Source organism: Eschrichtius robustus, chromosome 18 (genome assembly GCF_028021215.1).
Source record: "Eschrichtius robustus isolate mEscRob2 chromosome 18, mEscRob2.pri, whole genome shotgun sequence".
Lineage (NCBI taxonomy): Eukaryota > Metazoa > Chordata > Mammalia > Artiodactyla > Eschrichtiidae > Eschrichtius > Eschrichtius robustus.
Window position 1 is genome coordinate 71,329,665 of NC_090841.1, and position 26,118 is coordinate 71,355,782.

The 26,118-nt window shown below is 37.4% G+C and overlaps 1 protein-coding gene across 5 annotated transcripts in view; it reads left to right on the top strand.

Moving 5' to 3' along the window:
• The window catches only part of PCCA (propionyl-CoA carboxylase subunit alpha), a 373,607-nt gene that overhangs the window by 163,175 nt on the left and 184,314 nt on the right, over positions 1-26,118 (top strand). For all 5 annotated transcript variants that reach the window (XM_068526624.1, XM_068526626.1, XM_068526625.1 and 2 more), the window contains 4 exons: positions 10,610-10,753; positions 12,083-12,157; positions 16,375-16,443; positions 18,203-18,278. In XM_068526624.1, coding sequence (XP_068382725.1) covers positions 10,610-10,753; positions 12,083-12,157; positions 16,375-16,443; positions 18,203-18,278 — 364 coding nt within the window. The remainder of the gene's footprint in view (positions 1-10,609; positions 10,754-12,082; positions 12,158-16,374; positions 16,444-18,202; positions 18,279-26,118) is intronic.

A 26,118-nucleotide genomic window follows, 5' to 3' on the forward strand; every position in this document is an offset into this window, starting at 1 on the left:
AGCATTCCCCTTGTCTCAAGGACAGAATCCAGCTATCGTTTATTGACTACTTGGACTCTTTGGTGAAGAGACCAGGGACTCTTCTGGAGCCTTTATTGAGTTTCTCTCCAGGGTCCGTGGATGTCTGCAGGCCAAGCTGTCTCTGTGACCTATGCCTTTCTCATTCTTCCCTGGAGTTCTCTGAAGCTAGTCTCTCAGTCTTGCCCAGCCCACGAGAGAGAAGAGCCTATTACCTGTTGTTGGCTGTCACTTTGCCCCAAATCTTTGCACTTCACATATCCTCAGCAGCTCCCTGAGTCCGGGGAAATAGAGACTGTGGGGAGGGAGGGAGCCGTGTTGGAATTGCCATCTTCCCAAAGCAGAAACATCTAACCTGGGTTATCTGGACTCTTTAATGAGTTGTAGGGGAGTCTGTGGGCCCTCTGAAATTGGATACACACTTTTCTGGGGAGAAGTTTGGTGAGGTTCTAGACCCTAAAATGGTTCAGAACAATTGTAGTAGACTAATGGGGACTCATTTAATCATTTTTTCCGTAAATTGCAAACATCCACTGTTTTCACTGAGTACAAGTGAATCCTAACTCTGCTCCTTCCTAGCTGTGTGTCTGTAAGCAAGTTCCTTAGCTTCTCTATGCTTCATTTCCGTCATCTGTAAAGTGACAGTAATATAGCACCGGCTTTATAGGATTGTGAGCATTAAATGAATTAATACATCTAAATGCTCAGAATAGTGCCTGGTTTATACCAAGCACTCATTTTCTTCCTAACTGTAAGAATCTTACCAGTAACATCCTGCATGCTATGTTTGTTAAACATTGGTTAGCATGTTTACTATTTTTTTATTATTTATTTATTTATTTATGTTTGGCTGTGTTGGGTCTTCGTTGCTGCGTGTGGGTTTTCTGGAGTTGCATCGAGCGGGGGCTACTCTTCTTTGCAGTGCGTGGGCTTCTCGTTGCGGTGGCTTCTCTTGCTGCGGAGCATGGGCTCTAGGTGCACGGGCTTCAGTAGTTGTGGCACGCGGGGTCAGTAGTTGTGGCTCGCGGGCTCTAGAGCTCAGGCTCAGTAGTTGTGGCGCAGGGGCTTAGTTGCTCTGCAGTATGTGGGATCTTCCCAGACCAGGGCTCGAACCCTTGTCCCCTGCATTGGCAGGTGGCTTCTTAACCACTGCGCCACCAGGGAAGTCCCAACACGTTTACTATTACTGTTGTCATTATAATTAATAAACCCTGTCAGTAGTCATTTTTTTTCAGATGGCAAACTGAGCCACAAATTAGTTAGTAATAACTTCCTCTTATTATTCTTTTGTCAGTTGACTGAAAAATTATTGTTACAAATGAACAAACGTAGTGGAAATACTGCTTTGAAAGAAGCTTCCTTTTCATTGTAAAGGTGTTTGTGTAAGAGTGTAGGAGAGAAATGGATATGGAACTCTTTCTTCTAAAAATGAACTGATAAAAGTGTTACACTGATAAACTATTTCTGCTTAGGCTTTTGTGCTAAGATTAATATTAGGACCTTGAATATATCGTTCCAAATTGTGTGTGTGTATAATTGTTAATTTCCAAATCTAGGCAACTTTTAGATGTTATCTTTTTGGAAGAGCAGTCTTTTTATAGTCTACAAAGATCAAAAAACCTAGAAAACTCCCAAGTAGAAAGGAGTAAAGTCTTAAAGTAATTAAATGCCCAAATGTGGTCTGCTGGCTGTTCCCCCATTTTGAGAACAGAGAGCTAAATTGTACCCCTTTTGTTAGACCTTAGTCAGTGGCTTATACCGATTGCTGCAGTGGAGGAGGAATCTGCTTGTGCTGTGGAAGAAAAGTACAACAGAACTGTGGAAATTCTGCGGAGGCTGCGTATCCCCACGTCCCACTAGAGCTTCCGTCAGAGAGTCCTGTATCGTATGGAACCTTACATTCCAGGAGGGCTTTAGAAACACTTTTTTAGCGTCTTGATTCTTATCCTTTGCTGTTTCTTTCATTAAAAGAATAAAAATTATTGCAACCTAAATTCTGATTTCTGAGAATCGACTGTAACTGAACAAATATTGTATTCTAATTTCAGAGCAGTTTTAAATTTAAAAAATACTAAAAGAGTTTGGTCTTTTATGAATTGGGGTGTTTGACTGAAAGAATAGTTGGTGGAAATAAGAGAAATTATAGGGAAATGGATTTGTAATTAATTTGTAAAATTCCATTCTTGCCAGAAGTGATATTTTAGATCTGGACGGAAGTTGACATTTTGATTATATTTAAAGTCATAGAGGCCAGGATTCTCAGACGGGCTAGAGTTAGCCAGAACTGGGATGTTCTGGAATACTTGAAGTTACTCTCCTAGGAGACAGAATATAACGAAGGGCATGTTATACTTTCACTTAATGTTTATTGAGTCTTTTTAGAAAGTTGAAGGAAAGAAGTTTTTGTTATATGGATATGAATAGTTAAACTTGTCAGGCATTTTTCATTAGTTTTTTGTTTTAAAGCATTTTATAAACTATTTTGGTGTCTTTGAGTTCTGGATTCTTATCTAGATTTTAACTTTTCAAATTTGTTCCTGTATTAGTTTTTTAGGGCTATCTTGACAAGTTACCACAGACTGGATGGCTTAAACAACATTTATTTTCTTACACTTCTGGAGGCAGAAGTCTAAAATCGAGGTGTCGGCAGGATGGAGGCCTTTCTTCTGGAGGCCTTTCTCTTTGGCCTGCAGATGGACGTCGTCTTCTTGTGTCTTCACATGGTCTTTTTTTCTGTGCTGTGTGTTGTCTGTGTCCTAATCTCTTCTTATAAGAGCATCAGTCATGTTGGGTTAGGGGCCACCCTAATGACCTTATTTTAACTTAATTGCCTCTTTAAAGACCGTATCTCCAAACACAGTCGTATTCTGAGGTACTAAGGGTTAGGACTTAAAGATATGAATTGGGCAGAGGAGATGCAGTTCAGTGCCTAACAGTTCTCTTATCCTTTCTTCATCTGACTATTTGTGTTGGGGTCAACAGGGAAGCTCTATAATAGAAACTGTTGAGTTTTCACTGCCACTCTTGAATATAGCCATTATTTTCAAGGTGAGTTTACAGGGATGGTGTGTTGGGGCCTATTTCCCAACATGCTTTTTATCTTTGAGTCCTGTGGATCAAAATCTAATAACTTTAGATCTTTATCTTGAAACCCTGTATTCTCAGGAGGTAGAGTTTCAGAATTTTAATAGGTATATGTTAGATTCTGTTCTGGACAAAGAATCTCTCTGAACTGAAAGAGCAAAACCAAAAATAATGACATCAGTTATCCTTTCAGGCCAGAATAACAACAAACGAAAAAGACCTATTATGCCAAATACCATTATGAAACCTGATTTTATATAACAGGACAGTTTCCTCACATTTCAACAGGTAATCATACCTGTACTGCTTTGCTGAGTTGAATTAAACAAGTTCTGCTTACAAAAGATGGCTTTCGCAAACTAAGTCTTTGTAATATCTTGTTTAGACATATTTAATAAAGAAGTTACTTTAAATTACATTAATTTAAAATAACATTATTTGAATATTAGAAAATTCTTAATATTTACTTACCTTCTACCCCTTGCGAAGTATCTCTTGCACCTTGTCTGTAAAATGACAGTGGAATAGGGAACAAGTTTGTGCATTTGGAGGGATTTGGTAAATTTCAGTGTCATAGAGATGTTAGTTATGGTATGTACATGGGTCTTCTGCTTTTAGGGACAGCTTCTGCTTTGACTAAGCAGTTGGACCTCCACTTACCACCTGAAAAACAATTACCCTCCATTCAAGGAACCTTGAATACTTTTCATCACCCTCCTTCTCTGTAATGGCCAAGGTAACACATAATTTCATTGATCTGACTTCTCTCCACACTTTTTGGGACTTTCTCCTCTTTTAAACTTGCCTCAGTGTTAATTTTCATTTGAAGTTAACTTTAGTGTGTAATTAAAATTTGCCTGAATCATCTTCTCCTCGAGGAATACTTGCCTGTTATCTAGTTACCCATTCTTAAAATCTTTAGAATTATTAGGTCGTCAACACAATAAAGTATTTAGAAGTTTAAGTTAGCGAAAACACATTGAACAAATTATCTGTTGTTGATTATTTTTATTTAGCACGATGAGAGGGTTCTGATTGAAGAGAAAATAACGTTGATCAAGTCAGATATCTTTATTTTAATAATGTTTTGTAATATAAAAACAAAAATTCTAGTGACATTGCTTTAATTTTTATTAATTTTTATTTTGGAGTTACTTCAGATGTCCAGAAGAACTGCAAAACATTACAAAGAATTTCTGAACACCCTTTACTAACATTTACATTTGCTTTATCCTTGTATCTATATCTGCGTCTTTGTTTCTCTGTATCTATCTTCTTTACCTGAAACATTTCAGAGTAAATTGCAGGCCTGGTGCCTCTTTACCCCTAAAAACAAGAAAATTCTTATACATTACCACAGTACCATTATCAACATCAGAATATCAACGTTGACATATTACTATCATCCAGTCTATAGATCATATTCACATTTCACCAGTTGTTCACTATTGTCTTTTATAGTAAAATACAACATTTTTCTGGTTCAGGATCCTATGTTACATTTACTTGTCATGCCTCTTTAGTTAGTCTCTCTCCATCTGGAACGGTTCCTTAGTCTTTTTTTTTTTTTTTTTTTCTTTGGTCAAGTATGATCTTTACATTTTTTTATGAGCACAGGCCATTTATTTTCTAGAGTGTCCTGCATTTTGCATTTGTCTTTTTTCTCTTGATTGTATTCAGGCTTTGCATTTTTGGCAAGAATACTACAGAAATGCTATTGTTCTTCCCTGAGCACCATATAGGAGGCATGCGATGTCTGTTTATCCCATTACTGGTAATGTTGGCTTGGTTAACGTGGCATCTCTTACGAACTTATGGTTACCAAGCGGGGAAGGGGTGGGTGGGATGAATTGGGAGACTGAGATTGACATGTATACACTATTATGTGTAAAATAGATAACTAATGAGAACCTACTGTGTAGCACAGCGAACTCTACTCAGTGCTCTGTGGTGACCTAAATGGAAAGGAAATCTAAAAAAGAGTAGATAATATGTATACGTATAGCTGATTCACTTTGCTGCACAGCAGAAACTAACCCAACATTGTAAGGCAACTAAACTCCAATTAAAAAAAAAAGAAAAGGTGGCATCTCTTGCATTTCCCCACCGTAGTGTGAGTGTTTCTCCCCTTGTCATTAATGAAGGTATCTTATAGGGAGATACTTTGAGGCTCTGGGCATATCTCATTCTCTCCTTCATTAGTTTTAGATACTTCCTAGTTTGTATTTAAGGAGGAATAAGGCTAAAGACTACAGTGGCAGTGGCAGAATTTACGATTTTAACTTTTAGAATCAGAAGGTAGATAATGACAACACAACGCCAGAAAGATTTAGCTTTTCTAAATTTATTACTATTGAAATTTGATACATCAAAACTCAGGTGAATCAAAACCTAGTTTACCTCACCATTGCATTTGATAAGCTCAGTTATTTATTTTTTTGAGAAATACATTTGAAGCAACAAATTAGTAAGAGAGTGGCAAGAGGTCTACACAAACACTGACAATAGTGACAGTCTGATGGTGACTAAGAAGACTAAATTAAAATAGCAAATAGATCTATAAAAAGCTGGCTGACTGTGACCATCTAATGCAGGTGTATAGAACTGTACATACTCATTCTAGATCTTGAGTGTGATTATGTATCATAATAAGGCATTTGATGATTGTAGTTGTTTGTATCTGTTTGAACAAAAGATTCATGGCGAGATAGGGGCATTGCTAGTACAAACTGATTTATAAGCTACTAATAGAACCTGCAGAGTAGCACTGACTTGATGAATATATCCCATTCAATAATTTGCCTTTGAGGATTCAGAAATTCTAACTTGGATGGCTTACTCTTTTTTTGGCTTGTATGTGTATGTCTTGCCTCTCTCTCTCTCTCTCTCTCTATGGCTAGGTATTACTTTTGCTGACTAAATCACAAGATTTATATACTAGAATGTCAATATATTAATCTCTAATGCACAATCATACTATCTGGTGGATCCCTCTTTCATATGTTTCTTGGAACTAGCACACATTTCTGTTGAATAGGGAAATCATGTATGAAGACCAAAAATTTGTTTGGTGAGGACAGAGTCACATAAGGGAATTGAGTTTTGTATTTTGAATGTTTGTGTTTTGAACCTTTAGAAAAGACATTGTTTCTAAACGTGTGTCCTGTGGAAGTCTCAGTCCATAAAGATAGTCTGCAGAAGAAGGTGCGTGGTGACATAAGTGCTGTACAGCCTCCTCCTAGAGTCCCGAGGCATATTCACAGATTAATGAGTCTGAGGAGTCTTTTCTTAAATAAACCTGTTTAACTTCAGTTAACTCAGTGTTTCCCAGAGAGAAGTTGCTCAGAAACCTTGTCCCCCACTGCCTCCCCCCACATAATAGCCCTCAGAATAGATGTTTATTAGCATCATACTTTCAGAGGTAGTTTTTTCTTCTAGGTTGGAGGAGGTAAACTTGTTGGCTTACCAGAGGCCAATCTTTGAGCTTTTTTTTCTTTTTATAACCTTTTGTTCCAGTTAGCCACCTTTACTTTCCATTGATCTTACCTCCCTCCCTTCCTTTCTCCTTTCCTTTTCTTTCTTTCTTTTTTTCGCAGTTCACTAGTTTTATTTTCTGTGGATAAACAAGGGAAACATTTGGAATATCTGAGGATAAATAAGGGACAGCAGGCTGTGTGCTCAGAGGGTTCACAGTCATTTTTTTATATCTCTGCATTTCAGAAGCTTCCAGGCCTTTCATTCTTCTTCCTGGGTTGACTTTTGGGCCTCAGAGTCCTGCAGGGGTAGGTTCTCCAGGCAAGAACGGGGTATCCCTGGCCTTTTGTCTTTAAACACTATTATTCAAGGGCTAGAGGATAGTATTTTAATGATATTTTAAAATCGTTCATTGAATTATATTTTGGCCCGTCAGCCATTTTGTCTCTTTGTAACCTCTGCCCTTATCTCTCTTTTTTTTCTTTTAATTTTAATTATTGTTTATTTATTTATTTATTTTTGGTTGTGTTGGGTCTTCGTTTCTGTGCGAGGGCTTTCTCCACTTGTGGCAAGTGGGGGCCACTCTTCATCGCGATGCGCGGGCCTCTCACTATCACGGCCTCTCTTGTTGCGGAGCACAGGCTCCAGACGTGCAGGCTCAGTAGTTGTGGCTCACGGGCCTAGTTGCTCCGCGGCATGTGGGATCTTCCCAGACCAGTGCTCAAACCCGTGTCCCCTGCATCGGCAGGCAGATTCTTAACCACTGCGCCACCAGGGAAGCCCCTGCCCTTATCTCTGAAGTGTTGAGTTTAACTTGCACAGGCAAACTATGCCTAAATTCTCAGGGATGGGGGATAGACATGGTTATTTAGTCAGTGTTACATTTACAAGATTCCTGATGATAATAATAATACAGGGTCTAAAGGAAATGTTTCACACATCCTGTTAAATAACTTCAGAATTCTATTAAAATGTATTTAGAAAGATTTCCTTCAAAAATGTTTAAAATTGTTTTACTTTAAAAAGACATATTACTGTTACCTGAAAAATTCAGGTATGTCAGACTATTTTGTATACTTTAACAATACTTGAACCTAAGTGGATATTTTTTTAAAAATTCTTTAATGATTTTGCCTTTAGCAGCTAGTTATTATTTTAGTTATCTACTTATTTTATTTTGAAATACTTGCAGCTCACTAATTAAGATTGTAAAATGTTGTGTTACTGTTATGTAACTCTAAGTTGGATTAAAGTGGGTCCATTTTTAGATTCTATTCAATACAGGTCTAATAAACTTTTTTTCCCTACACATTATAGGGAGGTCTTCTAAGGTGAAACAGAGCCTTACAATGAATTTTTTTTTTTTTAATAAATTTATTTATTTATTTATTTATTTTTGGCTATTTTGGGTCTTCGTTGCTGTGCGCAGGCTTTCTCTGGTTGCGGCGAGCGGGGGCTACTCTTCGTTGCTGTGCGCGGGCTTCTCACTGTGGTGGCTTCTCTTGTTGCGGAGCACAGGCTCTAGAGCGCAGGCTCAGTAGTTGTGGTTCACGGGCTTAGCTGCTCCGCGGCATGTGGGATCTTCCCAGACCAGGGCTCGAACCCGTGTCCCCTGCATTGGCATGCGGATTCTCAACCACTGCGCCACCAGGGAAGTCCCTACAATGAATTTTTGACTGACCAAATCTTTAGACTTTGTAATAATGTACTTTGTAAAAGACAGCAGCTCGTAATTATATAGCTGTTTATGTTAACTACGTTCTTTCATATACATTTTTCCACGAGGAAGAACAGGAAGGTCATATCGCCTCTGGAGTGACATAAATTCCAACCCTGCCTCTACCACTTACTATAGGTGTGACTCTGGATTTGCTGCTCGTTCATTCAATGTATATTTATTTGTCTACTATATAGTATGTACTTTTCTGGGCACTAGACGTAGAAGGATGAAATTAAATCATTCTCTGAGCTTTTAAAAATGTTTTCTCACTTAACAAAGATATGTGGATAGTACTGATATAGAGCCCTTGGGCACATAGTAGGTTCAGCTCTTGAATAGTTATAGTGGTAAGATACTTTCTCACATGAAATTTGTTTCTAGCACTAATAGAGGGGCTTTACAATCGTTCCTTTCTTATTATATTTATCATATAGAATCTTGTTTTTTGGGACTTCCCTGGTGGCGCAGTGGTTAAGAATCTGCCTGCCAATGCAGGGGACACAGGTTCGAGCCCTGGTCCGGGAAGATCCCACATGCCGCTGAGCAGCTAAGCCCGTGCGCCACAACTACTGAGCCCGCGTGCCACAACTACTGTAGCCCGTACTCCTAGAGCCCGTGCTCCTAGAGCCCGTGCTCCACAACAAGAGAAGCCACTGCAATGAGAAGCCCGCACACCGCAACGAAGAGTAGCCCCCGCTCGCTGCAACGCAGCGAAAAAATAAAATAAATAAATTAAAAAATCTTGTTTCTCTCAAAACCATAGTTTGCTCCCAAAAATATATTGATATATTCCAAACTATCTAATAAGATCTTTACTTAGTGTCAGATTTATTTTACAAAGGGTTGATGCTTATTTTAGTGATGATTTGTCATTAAAATTATGTCAAAATGTCTTAAAATGTTGTTGAAACTGTAAACAAACTCATAACACACACAGAGCTAATTATGGATGCCATCTGTTTATTTTTACAAAGCTTTTTTTTTTTTAAGACCATGGCATTGTCTGCTTATGATAAGCTTCAAGATTATTATAATGACTAAGTCCTGTCCTTCAATTAGCGTAGTTGAAGATGGGAAGACAATTCGTTTGTTCATTGACCTTTTCCCGTGTCAGAGTGTATGAGATATGACATGTCATGATAAAGAAACTATTGTGAAGTGCATTTAGAACATGCGTAAGTTTTATGAGAAAAGAAATTGGTATCAAAGCAGCAGATGTGGCCAAAATTTAATTTAAATTTTCTTAACGTATTTAAGGTTTTGCATGACAGACAGATTATCTACTCTTTACCAGTGCCAAAGTGGCTTTATTTTAGCTCAGTTAAGTTTAAGATCTTGTAAGCAGTCGATCAGATTTATAAGGATGTGTATGTCTGTTAGTATCCCTGTATGTCTCTGCATGTTTTTGTATATGTGTATCCCGTGTGCTAGTGTGGAAGGCCAGGGATCCCCATGACAGCATCATCCAAAGTAGTTAGCAGCAGTTTGCTGAGAGAGCCGTGATTTCACTGGCTCAGTTTTGTTACTGTGCGTGCTAAGCACTCCCCATGTAGGTCTGGAGGGAGAACAACCTGCAGGACCCATCTGCTCGTTTCTGCTACGCTGCATTGATGTAAGAGTACGCTAGTCTGGTTGCTTGTCAGGACAGGTTAGTGAAAGCATGCAAGTTGGTGAAACTCAGGCGAGACTAGTGCTTTGGAAAATCATAAGCCGCCTCTATAGATGCCATGCTAAGTGTAGCAGAATAGGTTGATTATCAGCCACATTGAGGATTGTAGCTAAATATGTAATTTTCAGGTAAGAATTAGTCTCAAAATTAAAAGTGTTAAACATTGTTGGACCACATCTAAATAAAAACTGGGAAAAGTAGTACAGATAGTTTACAGATAATTTTGGGGTGTCATTTTTCTTACCCAGCTTTGTACTATATGGTGTTGATTCTTTAATTTTCTTCTCTTAGATCATTTTAAAGTTAAATATGGGGACTTCCTTGGTGGTCCAGTGGGTAAGACCACCAATCCAGTGCGCTCCCAATGCACGGGGCCCGGATTTGATTCCTGGTCTGGGAACTAGATCCTGCATGTGTGCCGCAGCTAAGAAGTATGCATGCCACGACTAAAGATCCCGCGTGCCACAACTAAGACCCAGCGCAGCCGAAAAATAAAATAAAATAAAAATTTAAAAAAATAGTCACATATGATTAAATATTAGATATAATTAACCTCATTTTACCCAGAAATTGTTGACATTGTTCTTATTTCTGTTTATTTACCTTTTCCTACAACTATTGACTGGCACATCTTGGCCTTGCAGGTTGAGCATCCTATCACAGAATGCATTACTGGCCTGGACCTAGTCCAAGAAATGATCCGTGTTGCCAAGGGTTACCCTCTCAGGCACAAACAAGCTGATATTCCCATCAGCGGCTGGGCAGTTGAATGTCGGGTTTATGCTGAGGTAAAATGAATGATGTTGGGAGGAAGGATGGTGGTTGTGTCCTGAGTTATGGGACCACATATAGCTAAGCACAAGGTAAACTTAGGGTTTTATAACTTGTGTCAAGTATTTGATTATGTAATCCATAAATGAACCAGAAAAAAAGGTTAGATCATTTTAACGTAACTCAAAATAGTTTTAAAGGATTGAGTTTAATTAATTTTCATGTGTTTTTTTCTGGTTGGAGGAATAGCTACTAATCATTTTAAGGAACAAGAAAGCATTAGTTAAATATTGTTGCGCTTGAATGGACCATGGTTTTTGTTTTTGCTTATTTTCAAACCACATTCGAAATGAAAAGGGGCATTTGTTTCTCTGTGTGTGTGTGTGTGTGTGTGTGTTTTAAAGAGCTACCTTAGTTATACATCAGTTGTTAATTCAGTGTTTAAATTTTTTCCAACAGTTTTTCCCTAATAATTTTATCTCTTATGATTATGTAAAAATAACAACTAAAATTTAAATTGCAAAGCTTCAATTCATAGTTTTAATTATGGATTTAACTCAAAAACTCTCAGTTTAATACTTTAATTTTATTTTATAATTAATCAGGTAAAGCAGTCAACATCTGAAAATGCTTTTTTTCAAATGGTTAAAACAAAAATGCAAGGAAACATTTATACCATCTTTTACTTTTAGACATCGAAGCCTATCTGTAAAATAAAAAACAAATTAGTAGTATCTGTGTTTAAAAATTCTGGAAGTTTTTTTGAAATTTTTTTAAGGATCTTGAGAAATATCTATGGCTTGGTTATATTATATTTTAAGTGGTATTCTTTTCTTTCCTATTGTTATAACACTGAACTTACTATTTATTCTGATCTAAGATATTTACAAATGGAGCATATATCTAGTAGCACATTCAAAGTTACTTTTCAGGTCTTTGTTTGAAGAACTAAAATGCTCAAATTTTACCATATGTGAGCTGGTTTGAGAGTAAGAAAAACAAATATCTTTAGTGCACTACATTTGTTGTTCTGAACTTGAGTATGTTTTGATGTAGCTCCTAGGTTATTTTATTTTTGCCCAAGGCATTCTAAGAAGATTATAGAAAGTTGGAATTTTACCAATTTCAATAAAGTATGATCAAGGTCAGGCTAAATTCTGCTTACAGTTCTGTTTGATTTTTAAATACATTTCCAAGTTGTCTAGAGTGAGGATAAGACAGTAATATTCTGAAATCTGTGATTTGGTAAATAGGCCTATAAATGCTTCTTCACTGTATTAATATTTAACCTTACTTGTGCTGATTTATATTTCAAAGACTGTGCTTCCTGTCCTTTGAACTTTCAGGACCCCTACAAGTCTTTTGGTTTACCGTCTATTGGGAGATTGTCTCAGTACCAAGAACCAATACATCTACCTGGTGTAAGTCATTAAGCTGTAATATCAAGTGAGGGGTTAAAAAATCTTGATTTATGTCACACTTTTATGTTAAAGCATGTCAACACCAAAGGGTGTAAATTGGATGACAAGTGAAATTCATGGGGAATCACAGTTTTCTGTTTTTTCATATTTTGTACTGTATGATGTTCAGGAAAGTCAGAATTCACCTAACAGGGGAAGTCTGGAGACATCTGACTTCTAAATAAATGATAGCTTACAGTGTTCCCAGTTCTTCTGAAAGTCATAATGAAGAAGATTCATGGAATCTTAAGAATGGGAAATGACATTTCCGTGTTACAATTTAATCTTTTCAATAAATCTAATCCTGCTTCCCCGTATAGTCAGATGTCAAGAAATCAAGCACAGAATCAGCTCGTTAATCTAAATGGATTAAGGAAAACAAAGTGTACCTCTTTCTATGAAGTGTCAAAGCCTTTAAGAAGTACGTATTGTGTACACCACTTAAAGAAAGGCGACCACTGTCCACTGTATTTATACTTCTTCTGTGTTTAATAGCTGTTCTTTAAATAGTTCTTGTTGCATGAAAAGAACAAGGACATACCCTTTATCTTAATCAAGGTAGTAAGTGCGTATATATATGACATTATGTTAGCTAGTGGATGACAAGGCTGTACCATCTGTGAATATGATTATTCAGTTTGATTACTGGCATGAAGATGGTGAAAGATTACAGGAAGAATTCTAAATTTGAAGATGTTATTGGATATATGATTTATTTCACTTTTTAAATTGTTTTTGCCCATGTGCTTTCTAAAGGGACTTGACCCTTTCTAGGCTCGGAGACTCCATGCTGTGTTCAAAGCCTGAAGGCAGAAGAAAAATTGTAAAGATTTAACAGGCATTATGTGACGTTAAATAGCAGATGAGAAAACAAGTATCATAGGGACATACCTAAACATTTTTTTAATCAAACAAAAAAGTATTAAATAAGAATTCATAATGATTACTCTAGTTGTTAGAAGTTTTCACCATGTTGTAATAGCTAACAGGATGTCAAACATTTTGCCCTCGCAAGTTTTTGCAATTTGCAATTTTCAAACGTGAGACCTGTTGAAAGTACAAGTGATAATGGACAAACTGTACCCCCTACAGTCTTTGTCCCACCAAATCTTTCTTCAATTAATGCTGCAGCAGGAGCTTTATGTAATAACATTTGCAGTTGTGAGCCATCCATAGAAAGAAAAAACAATTAAAATGCCTTAAATGTTCTGCTTACTGCTGTTATTTGCTTGTGTGAATGTTGCATGTCAGCTAAATGGACCAAGGAATAGATAAAGTGATTGGGTGCGGGAGAGTGCACACTAAGCTTTGTCTATCATTATTGCTGGGAGCAATCAAATTGATGTCAGCAGGACAGTAGATGCGCTGACAGCTGTAATTATGTATCTCCATGGTGATCACTTTTGGCCTGTCATGGAGGCCCATGAGTCCCCTCCCTTGGAAGCATTTAATCAGATTGGGCTGTCACTTGTCAGGTAGACATGGCGGGCTGGGAGTTGTGCTGAGGGGGAGAGGTGAATCAAGAATGAAGGGTGGGAGCTGGCTGATAGTTTCACAGGGTCCACTGTGTGAAGAAAGACATTTAAATTATGCCCGAGGTTTCTGAGCAATGGTTTGAGACTCATACACAGGTGCTTGGGTGGTGGTGGTGGTAGTTTTTCTTCCTTGCCTTCTTAAACTAGATTAGTTTTAACTCAGGAGATCCTTTGCAGCTCTTAACCGTTTTTGATCACAAGAGTACAAACTTCAGAGTTAACTTCTGGTTTGTGTTTTTCACATTCTTCTCTAAGCCTCCTATTTGCTTATGTGGCAAAGATGAAGATTTTCTTATCTTTGATCACTATATTTTGTAAATTTGTTATTTTCAGACTGCAGTTTTTTTCTGCTTAGAAATTTGGTTACAATTCCACTTGACTTTATTCTTAAAGCTTTTAGTGCAAAAGCTAAAATATAGTTTTCGGTATAGGCTTTGTTTCAGTGGAGGAATGGAGACTTAATTTTAATTCATTGTTAGACATTTTTTTGAATTCTGATTATCATTTGGAAAAAGCTGCATAGACAGTAAATTGTAAGTCAGAGTTTTCATGCTTTGTTACAGTTTTAAATTGGAAATGTTGATTTGCTTATACAAAGATATGTGTTGATTATATTTAATACATCTTTATTTTACCGTATATATTTTTAAATTAAAAAGACATACCTTCTGTGATGATAATTTTATTAAATAATAAAGACGTAGTTATATCTAAGAGCCCTAGGTAACTTAACTTTTAGGGTGGTGTTATTCAAGGTAACTAAAGTTTTAAGTTACTATAGGAGAATGTAAAAAATATTCTTTATTGTCTGTTATTTTACTAGTGGGTTGAACATCAAAGTTCCACACTAGCTTTGTAGCAGTTTATGTAGCAAATAGTAGCATATGTTTTAAGTCAAAAGTTTTAGAACTTGTACCAATCTCAGTTTTAAACACAGCTTTAGCAAGCATGCTATGGTTTTAAATAATACATGGTGGTAAAATTAGCTCTTTAACTTTTTGCTACTACAATTAAAAAAATGCAAGTTAAGAGATGTCTTTTCTGTTATGTAATTTGATCACCAGTTGTCATTTTGGGGCAATTTAAATGTGTCTAGGAGGTAGATTTTGATATTATTGCTTTCACAGCTGCCCCATTAATTCTTTTATAGTTTTTATAAACACTGTGAATTTCATAGAACTTCAGTTGATGTCCTGAAGTGTGTTTTCAGAAAATAGAAAGCCAAATATATGTTTTAAGTGTGCTGAATGATTTTCATTTAGAACGAAGATTTTCATATATGAATGTGAATGCAAATATAAATACCCATATTATTTCATGAGTTGTTTGCAAATACAGAAATAAAAGCACTCTGGGTATGTGATAATGTTATCTTCTAAAACCTTACAAAGAGGATAAGAGTATGATTTTTTTTTTTGAGAGAATGAAACTGTGGCTTATCTTTTGATGTCATCGTATAATAAAGCCATCATCGAACCCTCATGTGGATACCCTAGACAAGAGGTTCTACATGTGGTCCCTTGATAATTGCCTAAATTAAAATATTAAAGGCCTAACAGCCGCTGTGTTGACCTTTTTCTGCCTTGCTGCAGACAGATGAGCTGCTGTTTATTAGGGAGGCTTCTTCCCACAGGTGAAGAGCTATGTGAGCTTTGCTCTTCTCTTCCCGCCCCTTTACCATGTTGGGCACCAAAGTCCTGCTGTTCTAGCAGCTTCCATTAAATTCTTCTATCCTCAAACCCCCTAGGACATGCTGGACTATCTTAACTATTTTGATTAGCTTTTAAATACTTCAGATTCCAAAACTTAAGCACAATAATTTAATAAATATTTCATCCTCAGCAACTGCTCATTTTAAAGTTTTACATGGCTAACCTCTGTGCCTTACTGCTGGTATCAAACAGGGAGATGAAAACAAGAATCAGCGATGTACTGACTAAGTTGTTGGCTGGTTAACAGCAATCAGGTTCTTCAAAAGAATATTTTGAACTTGTGCTATTTTTTTTTTCCCCGTGAAAATCACAAAATCAGAACTTTAATTGGGGCTGTGTCCTTACAAAGGAAAGCCATGAGAAAAGCTGTATAAACATTAAGGTCTCGGGGGACTAACAGTAACAGAAAAAAACGGCGTTTTACAGTTGAGAGGGTGAGGCAAGAAAGGAAAGTGTTACAGACATGAAAGCCACAGGACCAGTGTTCCTATGGAGCTGATGAGCAGAGCTCCCGGGTCCTGCTGCACGGCTTGACTGGGGTCCGCACTGGAACTCTCGGAAGAGTAGAGTGGGCAGTGTGATTAGAAGGGGCGTCGTTCATGCTCTCCTTCAGTTGGAAGACACCGTCAAATAGCTACAAACACATCCCACGAAAGTGATGTATAAAGTTTTGTTTGTTTGTTTGTTTGGGTTTTTTTTTGCTCTTTCTTAGTTCCTTCGTTTAGTGGGAGAACAAAAAATATGTGTTGTACTGTATAATAACAGATCAAGATAGTTTGGTCTCTGTATTTTTAGGTTGTTTTTCTACTTACTGGAAGCTGAAATGTTATTTGAGATTGAAATTATCCATCTGCTTCATGGAAATTAAATTTGTTGTTAGAAAGATAGCTTCACAATATGAACTTTCTTTTCTTTTCTTTCTTCCTCCCAGGTCCGGGTTGATAGTGGCATCCAACCAGGAAGTGATATTAGCATTTATTATGATCCAATGATTTCAAAAGTTAGTTCAACTTCTTAATGGTTTCTTTCAGTTTTCTTCTGAAGAGACAATGGACATATATAATTTAAAAGTCTGGGGAAAAAAAAAGTCTGGGATGGGTACTTTATCTGAATCATGTGCTATAATTAAACAAATAATGATGGCCACTGATGGAAAAGTGAAAGCTGAGCAGCTTTTCTTTCTCTTAAGAGAAATTTCGACGTCATGTTAGTTGGCAACACTCCCTCCTCCCCAGTGAAATTACCCCATCACCCCATCACCCCAGCCGCCACAGTAACAAGCTTAGCTAACCAGTGGCACCAACCCAGTCCACTGCAGGGAGGAATTACATTGCTTCCTGACCAGTGAACATTGTCCAAGATGAAAGTATGAATGCAGGTGATGTCAAGGAGTTGAGGTGATAGGCTGTGTTTGTTAGAGGACTTTTCACCTTTTCTCTTCAGTTTTTATGAATTACTAATTATTTATGTAGATTTAAGATACTTAAATTTTGTGTAAGACTATAAGATGTCTTTTTGCTCCCTTTTTGAAATTTGACTTTCCAGAATAAATTAACCAGTCTACTTAAAATTAAATTTAGATCTTTTGGCATTTTCAAATCTTATGATCTTATAAAGTGTAAAATTCTTACTGTAGTGGTTGAAACTGGACTTTATTTAGAATATCCTATTTTTTCTAAAGTGATAGACCTGTAATGAAGGATGACTTCTTTACCAAAACCCTTACTTCTTTTTCTTTCTTTCTTTTTTTTTTTTGACCATGACGAGTGGCTTGCGGGATCTTAGGTTTCCTGACTAGGGATTGAACCCAGGCCTCAGCAGTGAAAGCTCAGAGTCCTAACCACTGGACCACCAGGGAATTCCCAACCCCTATTTCTTAAGATTTTTCTTTCTTCCAAGTGTACTTTTTTCTGTAGTTGTAGTAAACAACCCATTTTTTCATTTTTCTTTTTTCACTTAAGTTTTTATACTAATATTGTTAAAGTGAACTTTAGGTATTTTGTTTGTCAGAGAAATACTATTTAATTAAAAAATAAAAAATACAATAAAATATTATAGATATAGGGTTCCATTTTTAGATGAATACATTTCTGTTCAGAAAAATGGCCTGCAAATTAATTTTCAACCTGGCTTGATATTGAACAGCTAATTAAATGTACTAAAAAATTGGAAACTATAGATTGACTAACATAGTAACCAGAAAAATATTTTACTAATAGTTCTTATTGCTAATTTATAAAAGGTCTAACACATATAAATAGGCACAAAATCATATAGAACAGTAAGATCTTTCTGTTTTTCTAATACAAGAACCCTTTGCTTCTGTGCTATATTATGTGTAAAATTAGCTATTCAGGGCGTCATATTTGAAGGGAGAGAAAAAAAAAACCTTGCCTAATCCTCCACTATCCCAGATGTTTATATCCCACCCTCAATGTTCACAATTTTGATAACTTTCCTCTTAAATTTTTATATGCTTGTTTTTGTTACATTTTGGTTTGCCTCAAATAGCTCTTTTCTGTGATAGTGAAATCTCGGAGAAAAGTCTGAAATAGCTTGATTCTAATATTTGTTTACTTTAAAAAAATCTTAATTGACATAGTTTGTACTAAAAACTGAACCACTGTGAAATTTCAAAATATATTCTGGAAATCTGTTATGAAATATTTTAGTTTTTACTAGGATGAAATGTTTGACTTATAGATAGATAGATTGATCTATATCTATATAAACTGTTTTGTTTGTTTGCTTGCTTTTAGCTAATCACATATGGTTCTGATAGAAGGGAAGCACTGAAAAGAATGGAAGATGCACTGGATAATTATGTTATTCGAGGTAAAAACAAACATTTGAGGTCATGTTATTATACATTGAGTCCAGGTCTAGAAACAGCTTGAAGATTTATTAATTAGAGAATTCGATAGAACATTTGCTTACTATGCGTTTAAATAGAAATAAAAACTTGAATTAAACTGACATACTAATTAAGAATAGGTATTTCATTTTCTGTAGCAATCGTATACTTTCCATATACATCTGAAATTAAGTTAATTAAACTTATGATTTATGACTTTCCCTGGATGAGCATTTAGTATTTTATAGACTCTTCATTCTGGAGTCTTTTATTGTCTAGTGCAGCTTGACAGCCAATTTGCTCTATTATTGTCTTTGTTTTTTTGTTTGTATAGTTTTGAAGTATGAAACTTAAAAATGTATGGAGATTTAAACCATAGTGACCCACATTTGACTACTTTGAGAGTAGAGGGAATGGCTCTTTGCTTCTTTGAATTAGAGCAAACTATAAAATATTTTCTAGCAAATGCAATTTTCTTACCTCACGTGCATACAGGATAATTCTAATGTGTAACAAAGTGTGATCCTACAAGCCTTTAGGGTGTGTAGTGATAATGGTATTAGGAGGAGCCATTAAATTTAAATAATTAAAGTTATACTTATTTCCCTTAAGGAGTAAATTACAGTATAAATTTTATTAGCAACTTTCATTAGTAATGAAAAGATCGTTTTACTTTAGCCCAACATAAATTATCATCAGCTTCAGAATAATGGAGTTTAATATCAAATTTAAAGTGTGAAATACAAGTTCACTTTGAATTGTGAATGAATAGTGTGGGTCTAAGAACATCCGTAAGAAAGACCGGCTGTATAGTTTGGCTCTTTTCTGGCGGCTCACTAAATATAGCAGTGAGGCTGGGAGGCTATATTTTGGAGGCCGAAGGGGTGGGACGGCAGTGGAATATGACTACACAGCCCGTCTCAAGCCCACATGGAGCTTTTCTGCAATTTCAAAGAGCCTCCTTTTGAGTGGATACAGCCCGTAGGTCGAAAGTCTTGACAAGTGACTGCAACTTCGTGTGAATTAGAAAAAGTGCTGTGTTCTCTGGATGTCTCTAGCCCTGAGACAGGGAGCCCAGCCTAGCAATGGAGCATGTCAAACCCTTACTTTGCCCCTTTGACCAACTTCCTTTGTGCAGTGGACAGTTTGGACAACTGTACAATAGCGGCCCAGGACAATTTAGTGACTATTTTTACACATCTACCTTGCCCTGCTAATTTTCATCTGTTGGTAGATACGTCATGCAATCCTCACTTGTCGTCATGTTTTCTCTTCCAGCTTTTCTTTTGTTAGGTCAGGAGAACTTTCTTCCCTCCCTTCCCTTTTACTGTCACCCTCTTTTCTTCCCATCTGTTAACTAGTGATGGTGATTGTATCTAATCTCATGTGCTAGTGATTCACCTCCATCCACGAAAGGAAAGCTTTCAAGTGAACCTAGGTGTAATTTTAAGAAGTACCATTAACATCCAGAGTCTCTAAGAATTTGAAAATTTCCCTTCATATTCTTTCTGGCTATTTCTCTAGCTCCTTTTTAGCCTAAACGGTAGAGTATTTTCTGGTTTTATAACTCTGCTGTGTTCTACCATAAGCAGCAGATGCATATTTTAGCTGTACATTGGTTAAGTAGGCCTTGAGAGGTCTATTGCCCTACAGAAATAATATTGCCACAAAATTATTCTCATGCATGTTTGGAACACACATCTAATTCGGGTGTGTGTGGGGGGTGTGTGTGTGTGTTTAACTATACATACATAGACATAAACAAGGTACTTGGCAAGATTATTCCCAGAGGCCTTTAAAGTATTTGTAAGAGTTTTCTATATGTTCCCGCGACCAGCCCCCGCCGCCGCCGCCCTATCATTGAATTTTTTATTGTGGTTGTTGAATTATTAGATGGTGGTTAATTTAGGTTTCATTCTAATGAGCTTGAATGGTAAATTCATGAATCTGAGATAGTCAATCTGGGTAAGAATACTTTGTCGTATCATATCTCTATTAAACTTTGATTTGGTATAACATAGTGGCGTGGCATATGGGCAGTTTGTCAAAATATTAAATTAGCATTGGTCCCACCTAAAAGTTTTTCTTCTACTGTGTCTGGCTTCTGAAAGGAATATTCTTTTATATTTACAGAATACACCTTCATGTATTTTTTTTTAAATGAACATGTTTTCCACTAATTTACTTATTATACTTTATGTATAAGTACACAAGTCACTATATTTTTTAATTAAGTGACTTAAATACAAAGTAGGCTTGCTGTTATTCTCCTAACTTTAAATGTATCATGTGTAAAGCAAAATATATTTTACTGTGCAGATAGATTTTTCCAGGCTTGGTCTGAAATTTCTACCTTTGATTTACTGTGATAGAATAGAAAGAAATCAGACAGGCCTGGATTCATATCCTGTCCTGGATGCCATTTAGTAACTGTGTGTCTCTGAATCTCACACTCCACATTTACGAGATAGAGTGTGAGTCTCTGCCTTATAAATTAGTGGTGAGGATTAAATGAGGTTCGGTATGTAGAAGGGCTTGGCAACAGTACTGCCTTGTGGAGTTCAGTAACTTTAGTTCCCATCTTCTTTTCTCCCTCTCTCATTACAGTTGCAAAACCACAGGTTTAAAAACTGTATGTCATAAACCATTGTCAATCAGTTGGTGTTATGTGAAATTTATTAAACCACGGATAAGCCATATTGAAAGCCCATTTTAGGCCATTCCCAGTACTGTGTGCTGAGTTATATGCTTTCATTGCACCCCGTTCTACTGCTTATTCAAAGCATTTACCATCACTGTAATTAAAGCATTAGTTGTATAATTAATTGCTAAATGTTGGATTATCCCATAAGAGTATTAGGTACATGAGGGCAGTGATGGTGTTTATCTTGTTTATTTGTGTATTACTGGTGCTTAGCAGTTCCTGATACATGGTAGGTGATTAATAAATATTTGTTGAATGAGTGAATGAATGAGTGAGAGATACTATCTTTATTTCAAAGAGTTTCTAGTATACCTGGTATGGAAAATACATAAGATAAGTGTCATATAAATTCATAGGTGCCATAATAGTGGAGTGAAAAAAGTATAGTGGGAATTCAGAGGTGGAGAGGGTATCTTTCTTTTCACACCTCTCCCTTTTTGTCCTTTGAAAGTAATGTGAGTACTGCTTTAGGACTCATAGGTGACTCTTTTGAGAATATTTTACTTGTGCTTCCTTAAAACGACTCCTCCAGAGGAGCAGCATTTTTAAAAAGACTGGTAACTTACCATGCTGGTGAAGTAAAGGTGATGGGCACACTCAGGCATCTCTGAAATATGACCTGCTGCTGTCTTCGGGGAAGATAAACTGGCACTAGGTGTTAAAAGTACATGTCCTTTCACCTAGCTGTTCAGTTTTTGGGAATCTACCCTATAGTGTTAAAAGACTGAATTGTGAGATGCTGTTTACAGGACATTTACAGCAGCCATGTTTGTAGTAGCCATAATTCTGACCAGCCGCAGTGTCCACCAAATGGACATATCTTCGTGATAAAATACTGCGCAGCTGTGACTTGAAGTCATGTCTGTATGTATTATTAAAGTAGAAAAGCAGTTTGGAGAGTAATGCAAGCTTTTAGTTAAAACCTTCTTGTCCTAAAGTATTTTTAGTTATGTTTGGATGAGCACAGAGAAAGGCGTGGATATATACACATCATATTGAAATTTATATTATTTTTTTAGCTCAAAAGCGGGAGGTGGTTCTTGATACATAGCCCCCAGACTTTTTAATTTTAGGCATTTTCAAACCTAGAGAAAAGATGAATGGATAGTACTTTACACATTGGCACACTCTTTATCTAGATGAATTGTTAAGCTTTTCTACATTTGCTTTTTTTCTCCATCTCTTCCTTTCTTTGTCTTCTCCCTCCCCGTCACCCTTCTCTCCTGTTTTTTTTCCTGAACTATTTGACAGAAAGTTTCAGACGTTATGACATATCACTCCTAAATACTTCAGAATGCATCTTAAGGGTAAGATTATGTTCCTCCAAAACCACAATACCATTATCTCACCAAAGGAAATTAGCAGCAATCTCATAATATCATCTAATGTACTGTCCATATTGGAATTTCCCCAGTTGTTCCCCACAGTGTGTTTTTTACCTGCTTTTTAGCCCCAGCATGGTCCAATCAAAGTTTATATTGGTTATGTCTCTTTATTTTCTTGCCCTCTTTGTATGTCTTAACATTAACTCTTCAGAAGAGTCAGGAGCAGTTGACATATAGAATGTCTCACATTCTAGATTGGAAGTTTCAGTATTGGCCCAGAGAAGGCACTTGGGAAATAAGCTGGAAAGATGGGGATTGCCGTTGGAAAGTGATGTATTTTGAATTGGTGATTTTGAAAGTGGTGCAGTTACTGAACATTAGGTGATTTCAGGGTGTGATTATGGGACCAGGTGGCTAAAGTGGAAGAACAGATTATTTGACATGAGATCCTAAGAACGGAGCCGAGATAATGTTGTGTGGCTCATCCACATGGGTGATATGAGTTAGGAGCAGAGGGAAGGTCATGAGTTGGGTAACATAAATTCTTTAGAGAATATTGCACTGTGCAAGGATGTTGATAGATGACAGAGAATTGGAGAAGGTTTTCCTGAGCAGAGAAAATAAACCTCAAGGAAACGGAAGTTTTTCTAAGGATTAGAAGAGGTAATGTTTTGTAAGTGGCAGTGAGGGTTGCTGGAGAAGTGAGGTCCCTGAGGGCGTTGAGTATTTCAGGTGAGGGAAGGAGGTGAGTGGAATGTCCCATGAAGATGCCGGGTCTGTGGTAGACCCAACTGATCAGGGAGCGCGCTCTCAGAAGGTATTGTGGAAAGGCCTGGAAAAGAGGGAGCAGGTGTTTGGGGAGGGAGGAGGTGGTTGAGTTATCTGAGGTTCCGAGGATGGGCAGGGAAGCTTGTACTTCTGGTAACGGATGCAGAGTCCCTGAAGTAACGGCAGTGAGCACTTGGGCTCAGAAAAGTGGTCTCAAAGGCAGTCTGAGGGGGCTGGGTCTATACACTTCATCTAGTTAACTTTTGAGTCTTTTTATTTTCCTCTGGCCCTGTAGTCCCAAGCCAACACTATCTATATCATGGATGAGTGCAGTAGCTTCCTGATTGGGTTCTCTGCAAGTACTCTTTACTACATCAATCCATTCTTCAGTATGCACAGAATAATCTTTCTAAAGTACAAAGCCAGTGATCACTTCCCTGCTTTAGTGTCTTCCCATTGCCTCTGCATGGACTCTGCAGTCTGATTTATACCACTTTCTCTCAGGCCCCCTTTTTTCCTGCTTGACTGTTGTCTTCATTTACTGGTATGCACCATCTTCTTCCCACCTGAAGACCTTTCATAGTTAAGCTAGTCTAAGCAGTTGTGACAGTGAGAATCAAAAATACAGTGACCTAAGAAAGACGCAGTTTAATGTCTCTTCCATGTAACAGTTGAGAAAGGGGTTGTCAAGGGCCAGTAGGGTGACTCACAGCAGATGAGTTTCATTTGGGGGTCCAAAGTGGCTGCTTTCATGCCCATCATCCAGCCTCAGCAGGAAGAGAGCAGGGACAGGGGAGTTCACGCTCACTGTTTTTCAGGGCATAACCTAGAAAGCACCCTTTATTTCTGCTCTTGTCCTATTGGTGGTTAGTCTAGGTGGTCATACCTAGATGCTCGGAAAATGGGAGATGTAGTTGATACAGGGTGGCCATATCCTCAGGCAGAGTGTAGCATTTCTCTTATTGAAGGAAAGGAAAATAGATATTGGCAGCAGACAACTAGGAGAAATAAGAATATATACATGTATCTGCTCATTTTTGGAAGCACACGCACGTACACAAGACCAGAACTAATAAGATGACATACGTATAGGAGGTGGAGGTATGATCTGGTGGAAGTGATTGGGGGATGGGAAACAGTACATGGGAAGAAAGAGAAAGACTTCTTTGATTATACATTTTTGTATATTTCTGACTTCTGGATCCATTTTAATATTTAAAAATAAATAAATAAAATCATTAATGTTCCAGTGGAAAAAACTCAAAATGGAATACAAACAAATGGACAGGACTATATGAATAATACAATCATGCTGAAGGAGGGGGACAAAAAAAGCTAATCTAAATAACTTTTTTTTTTTTGACCATTTTTAAATTTATTTATTTATTTATTTATGGCTGTGCTGGGTCTTCGTTTCTGTGCGAGGGCTTTCTCTAGTTGCGGCGAGCGGGGACCACTCTTCATCGCGGTGCGCGGGCCTCTCACTATCGCGGCCTCTCTTGTTGCGGAGCACAGGCTCCAGATGCTCAGGCTCAGTAGTTGTGGCTCACGGGCCCAGTTGCTCCGCGGCATGTGGGATCCTCCCAGACCAGGGCTCGAACCCGTGTTCCCTGCATTGGCAGGGAGACTCTCAACCACTGTGCCACCAGGGAAGCCCCCTAAATAACTTTTAATAGTATTTTTACTGGATACCCTCAAGGCAGAGATAAAATATGTATAAACAAATATTAAACTCTAGTTAGTAGGTTTGTTTTTCCTAGTTCATCGGTTAGCAGTTCTGAAACCAGTTTATGTATATTCTGGGACTGAGGAAATAAACACATGTATGGTGGATAAGAAGAGCCAAGTTTCTCACTGTCAGAGAAAGGAGTTACAGATATGGGAATGGAAAAGTGTGGAATGAACCCCATGGTGTTGAATTGGAAGTTCAGTGTGAATTCATACTGCTTAACCTAGATTGAAAGATAAATATATAACTGTATGTTACCGCATTTGTAATTGTGTGTGTGTACACACATACACATGCCCTCTAGCTCAGGATTTCTCAACTGCAGCACCATTGACGTCTGGGGTAGACACACCTTTGCTGTGGGGAGCGCTGTCCTGTCCTGTGCATTGTAGGGTGTTTAGCAACACCCTTGGCCTCTACCCACTAAATGACAGCAGCCTCGCCTAAGTTGTGACAACCACATACTTCCAGACGTTGCCGTATGTCCCGTGAGGGGACAGTCATGCCAAATGATTGAGAACTGCTGTCCTGCTGAGAGGTCACAGCAGCACTGACACCCAGAGCGAGGAGCACACTAAGCGCCCAGGTCTGGTTTTCTCAGTACCACCCCCCATAAATGGAACCTGCACTCCTGGACAGAACGGCTCCTTTCAGGAAGAGTATAAGGTGAGCCTGAAAGATCTTATACAAGAACGTAATCAAGTGTTCAAAAAATGGTGATGTGTCAAAAAGACACAGGAACCAGCTTTCAGGGGCTTCCGCTGGCCAATCTGGGAAAAACCTCAGCAACAAAATGAATAATGCTAGCAATAGATTAAAACCCATGAAATAAAATATAAGTCCGTGAATTTATACTGATACAAATAGGTAAGAAAGATACGTGAGGGTGGAGCTCACAGCTCTTCCTTACAGTAGATTTTAAACTAACAAGTGTAGAAGAATCAGTACTTGGCAAACACCAAATTGTTTGGGTAAGAATCATCAATGATTGATGCTAAAATTAGTGGATGAAAGTTATGATGAGAGACAGGTATTTGCTTAGTTTCATAATATCGCCTCAGGTGATAACTAATTAATTACAATGGGACAAATAGTACCTTTAAAATGGAGAAACCTAGCAACCTACCCAAATGATTAAAGTTAATATCACTGGTAATGGGACAAATCAGTATCATGCACCTCTTGATATGATGCACTGAAAAGTACACATTCTTTCTGTGATATTCTTGCCAAAAAATGTGTAACATGAATATAATCACGAGGAAACAGGCAAACCAAACTGAAAGAAAGTGTAC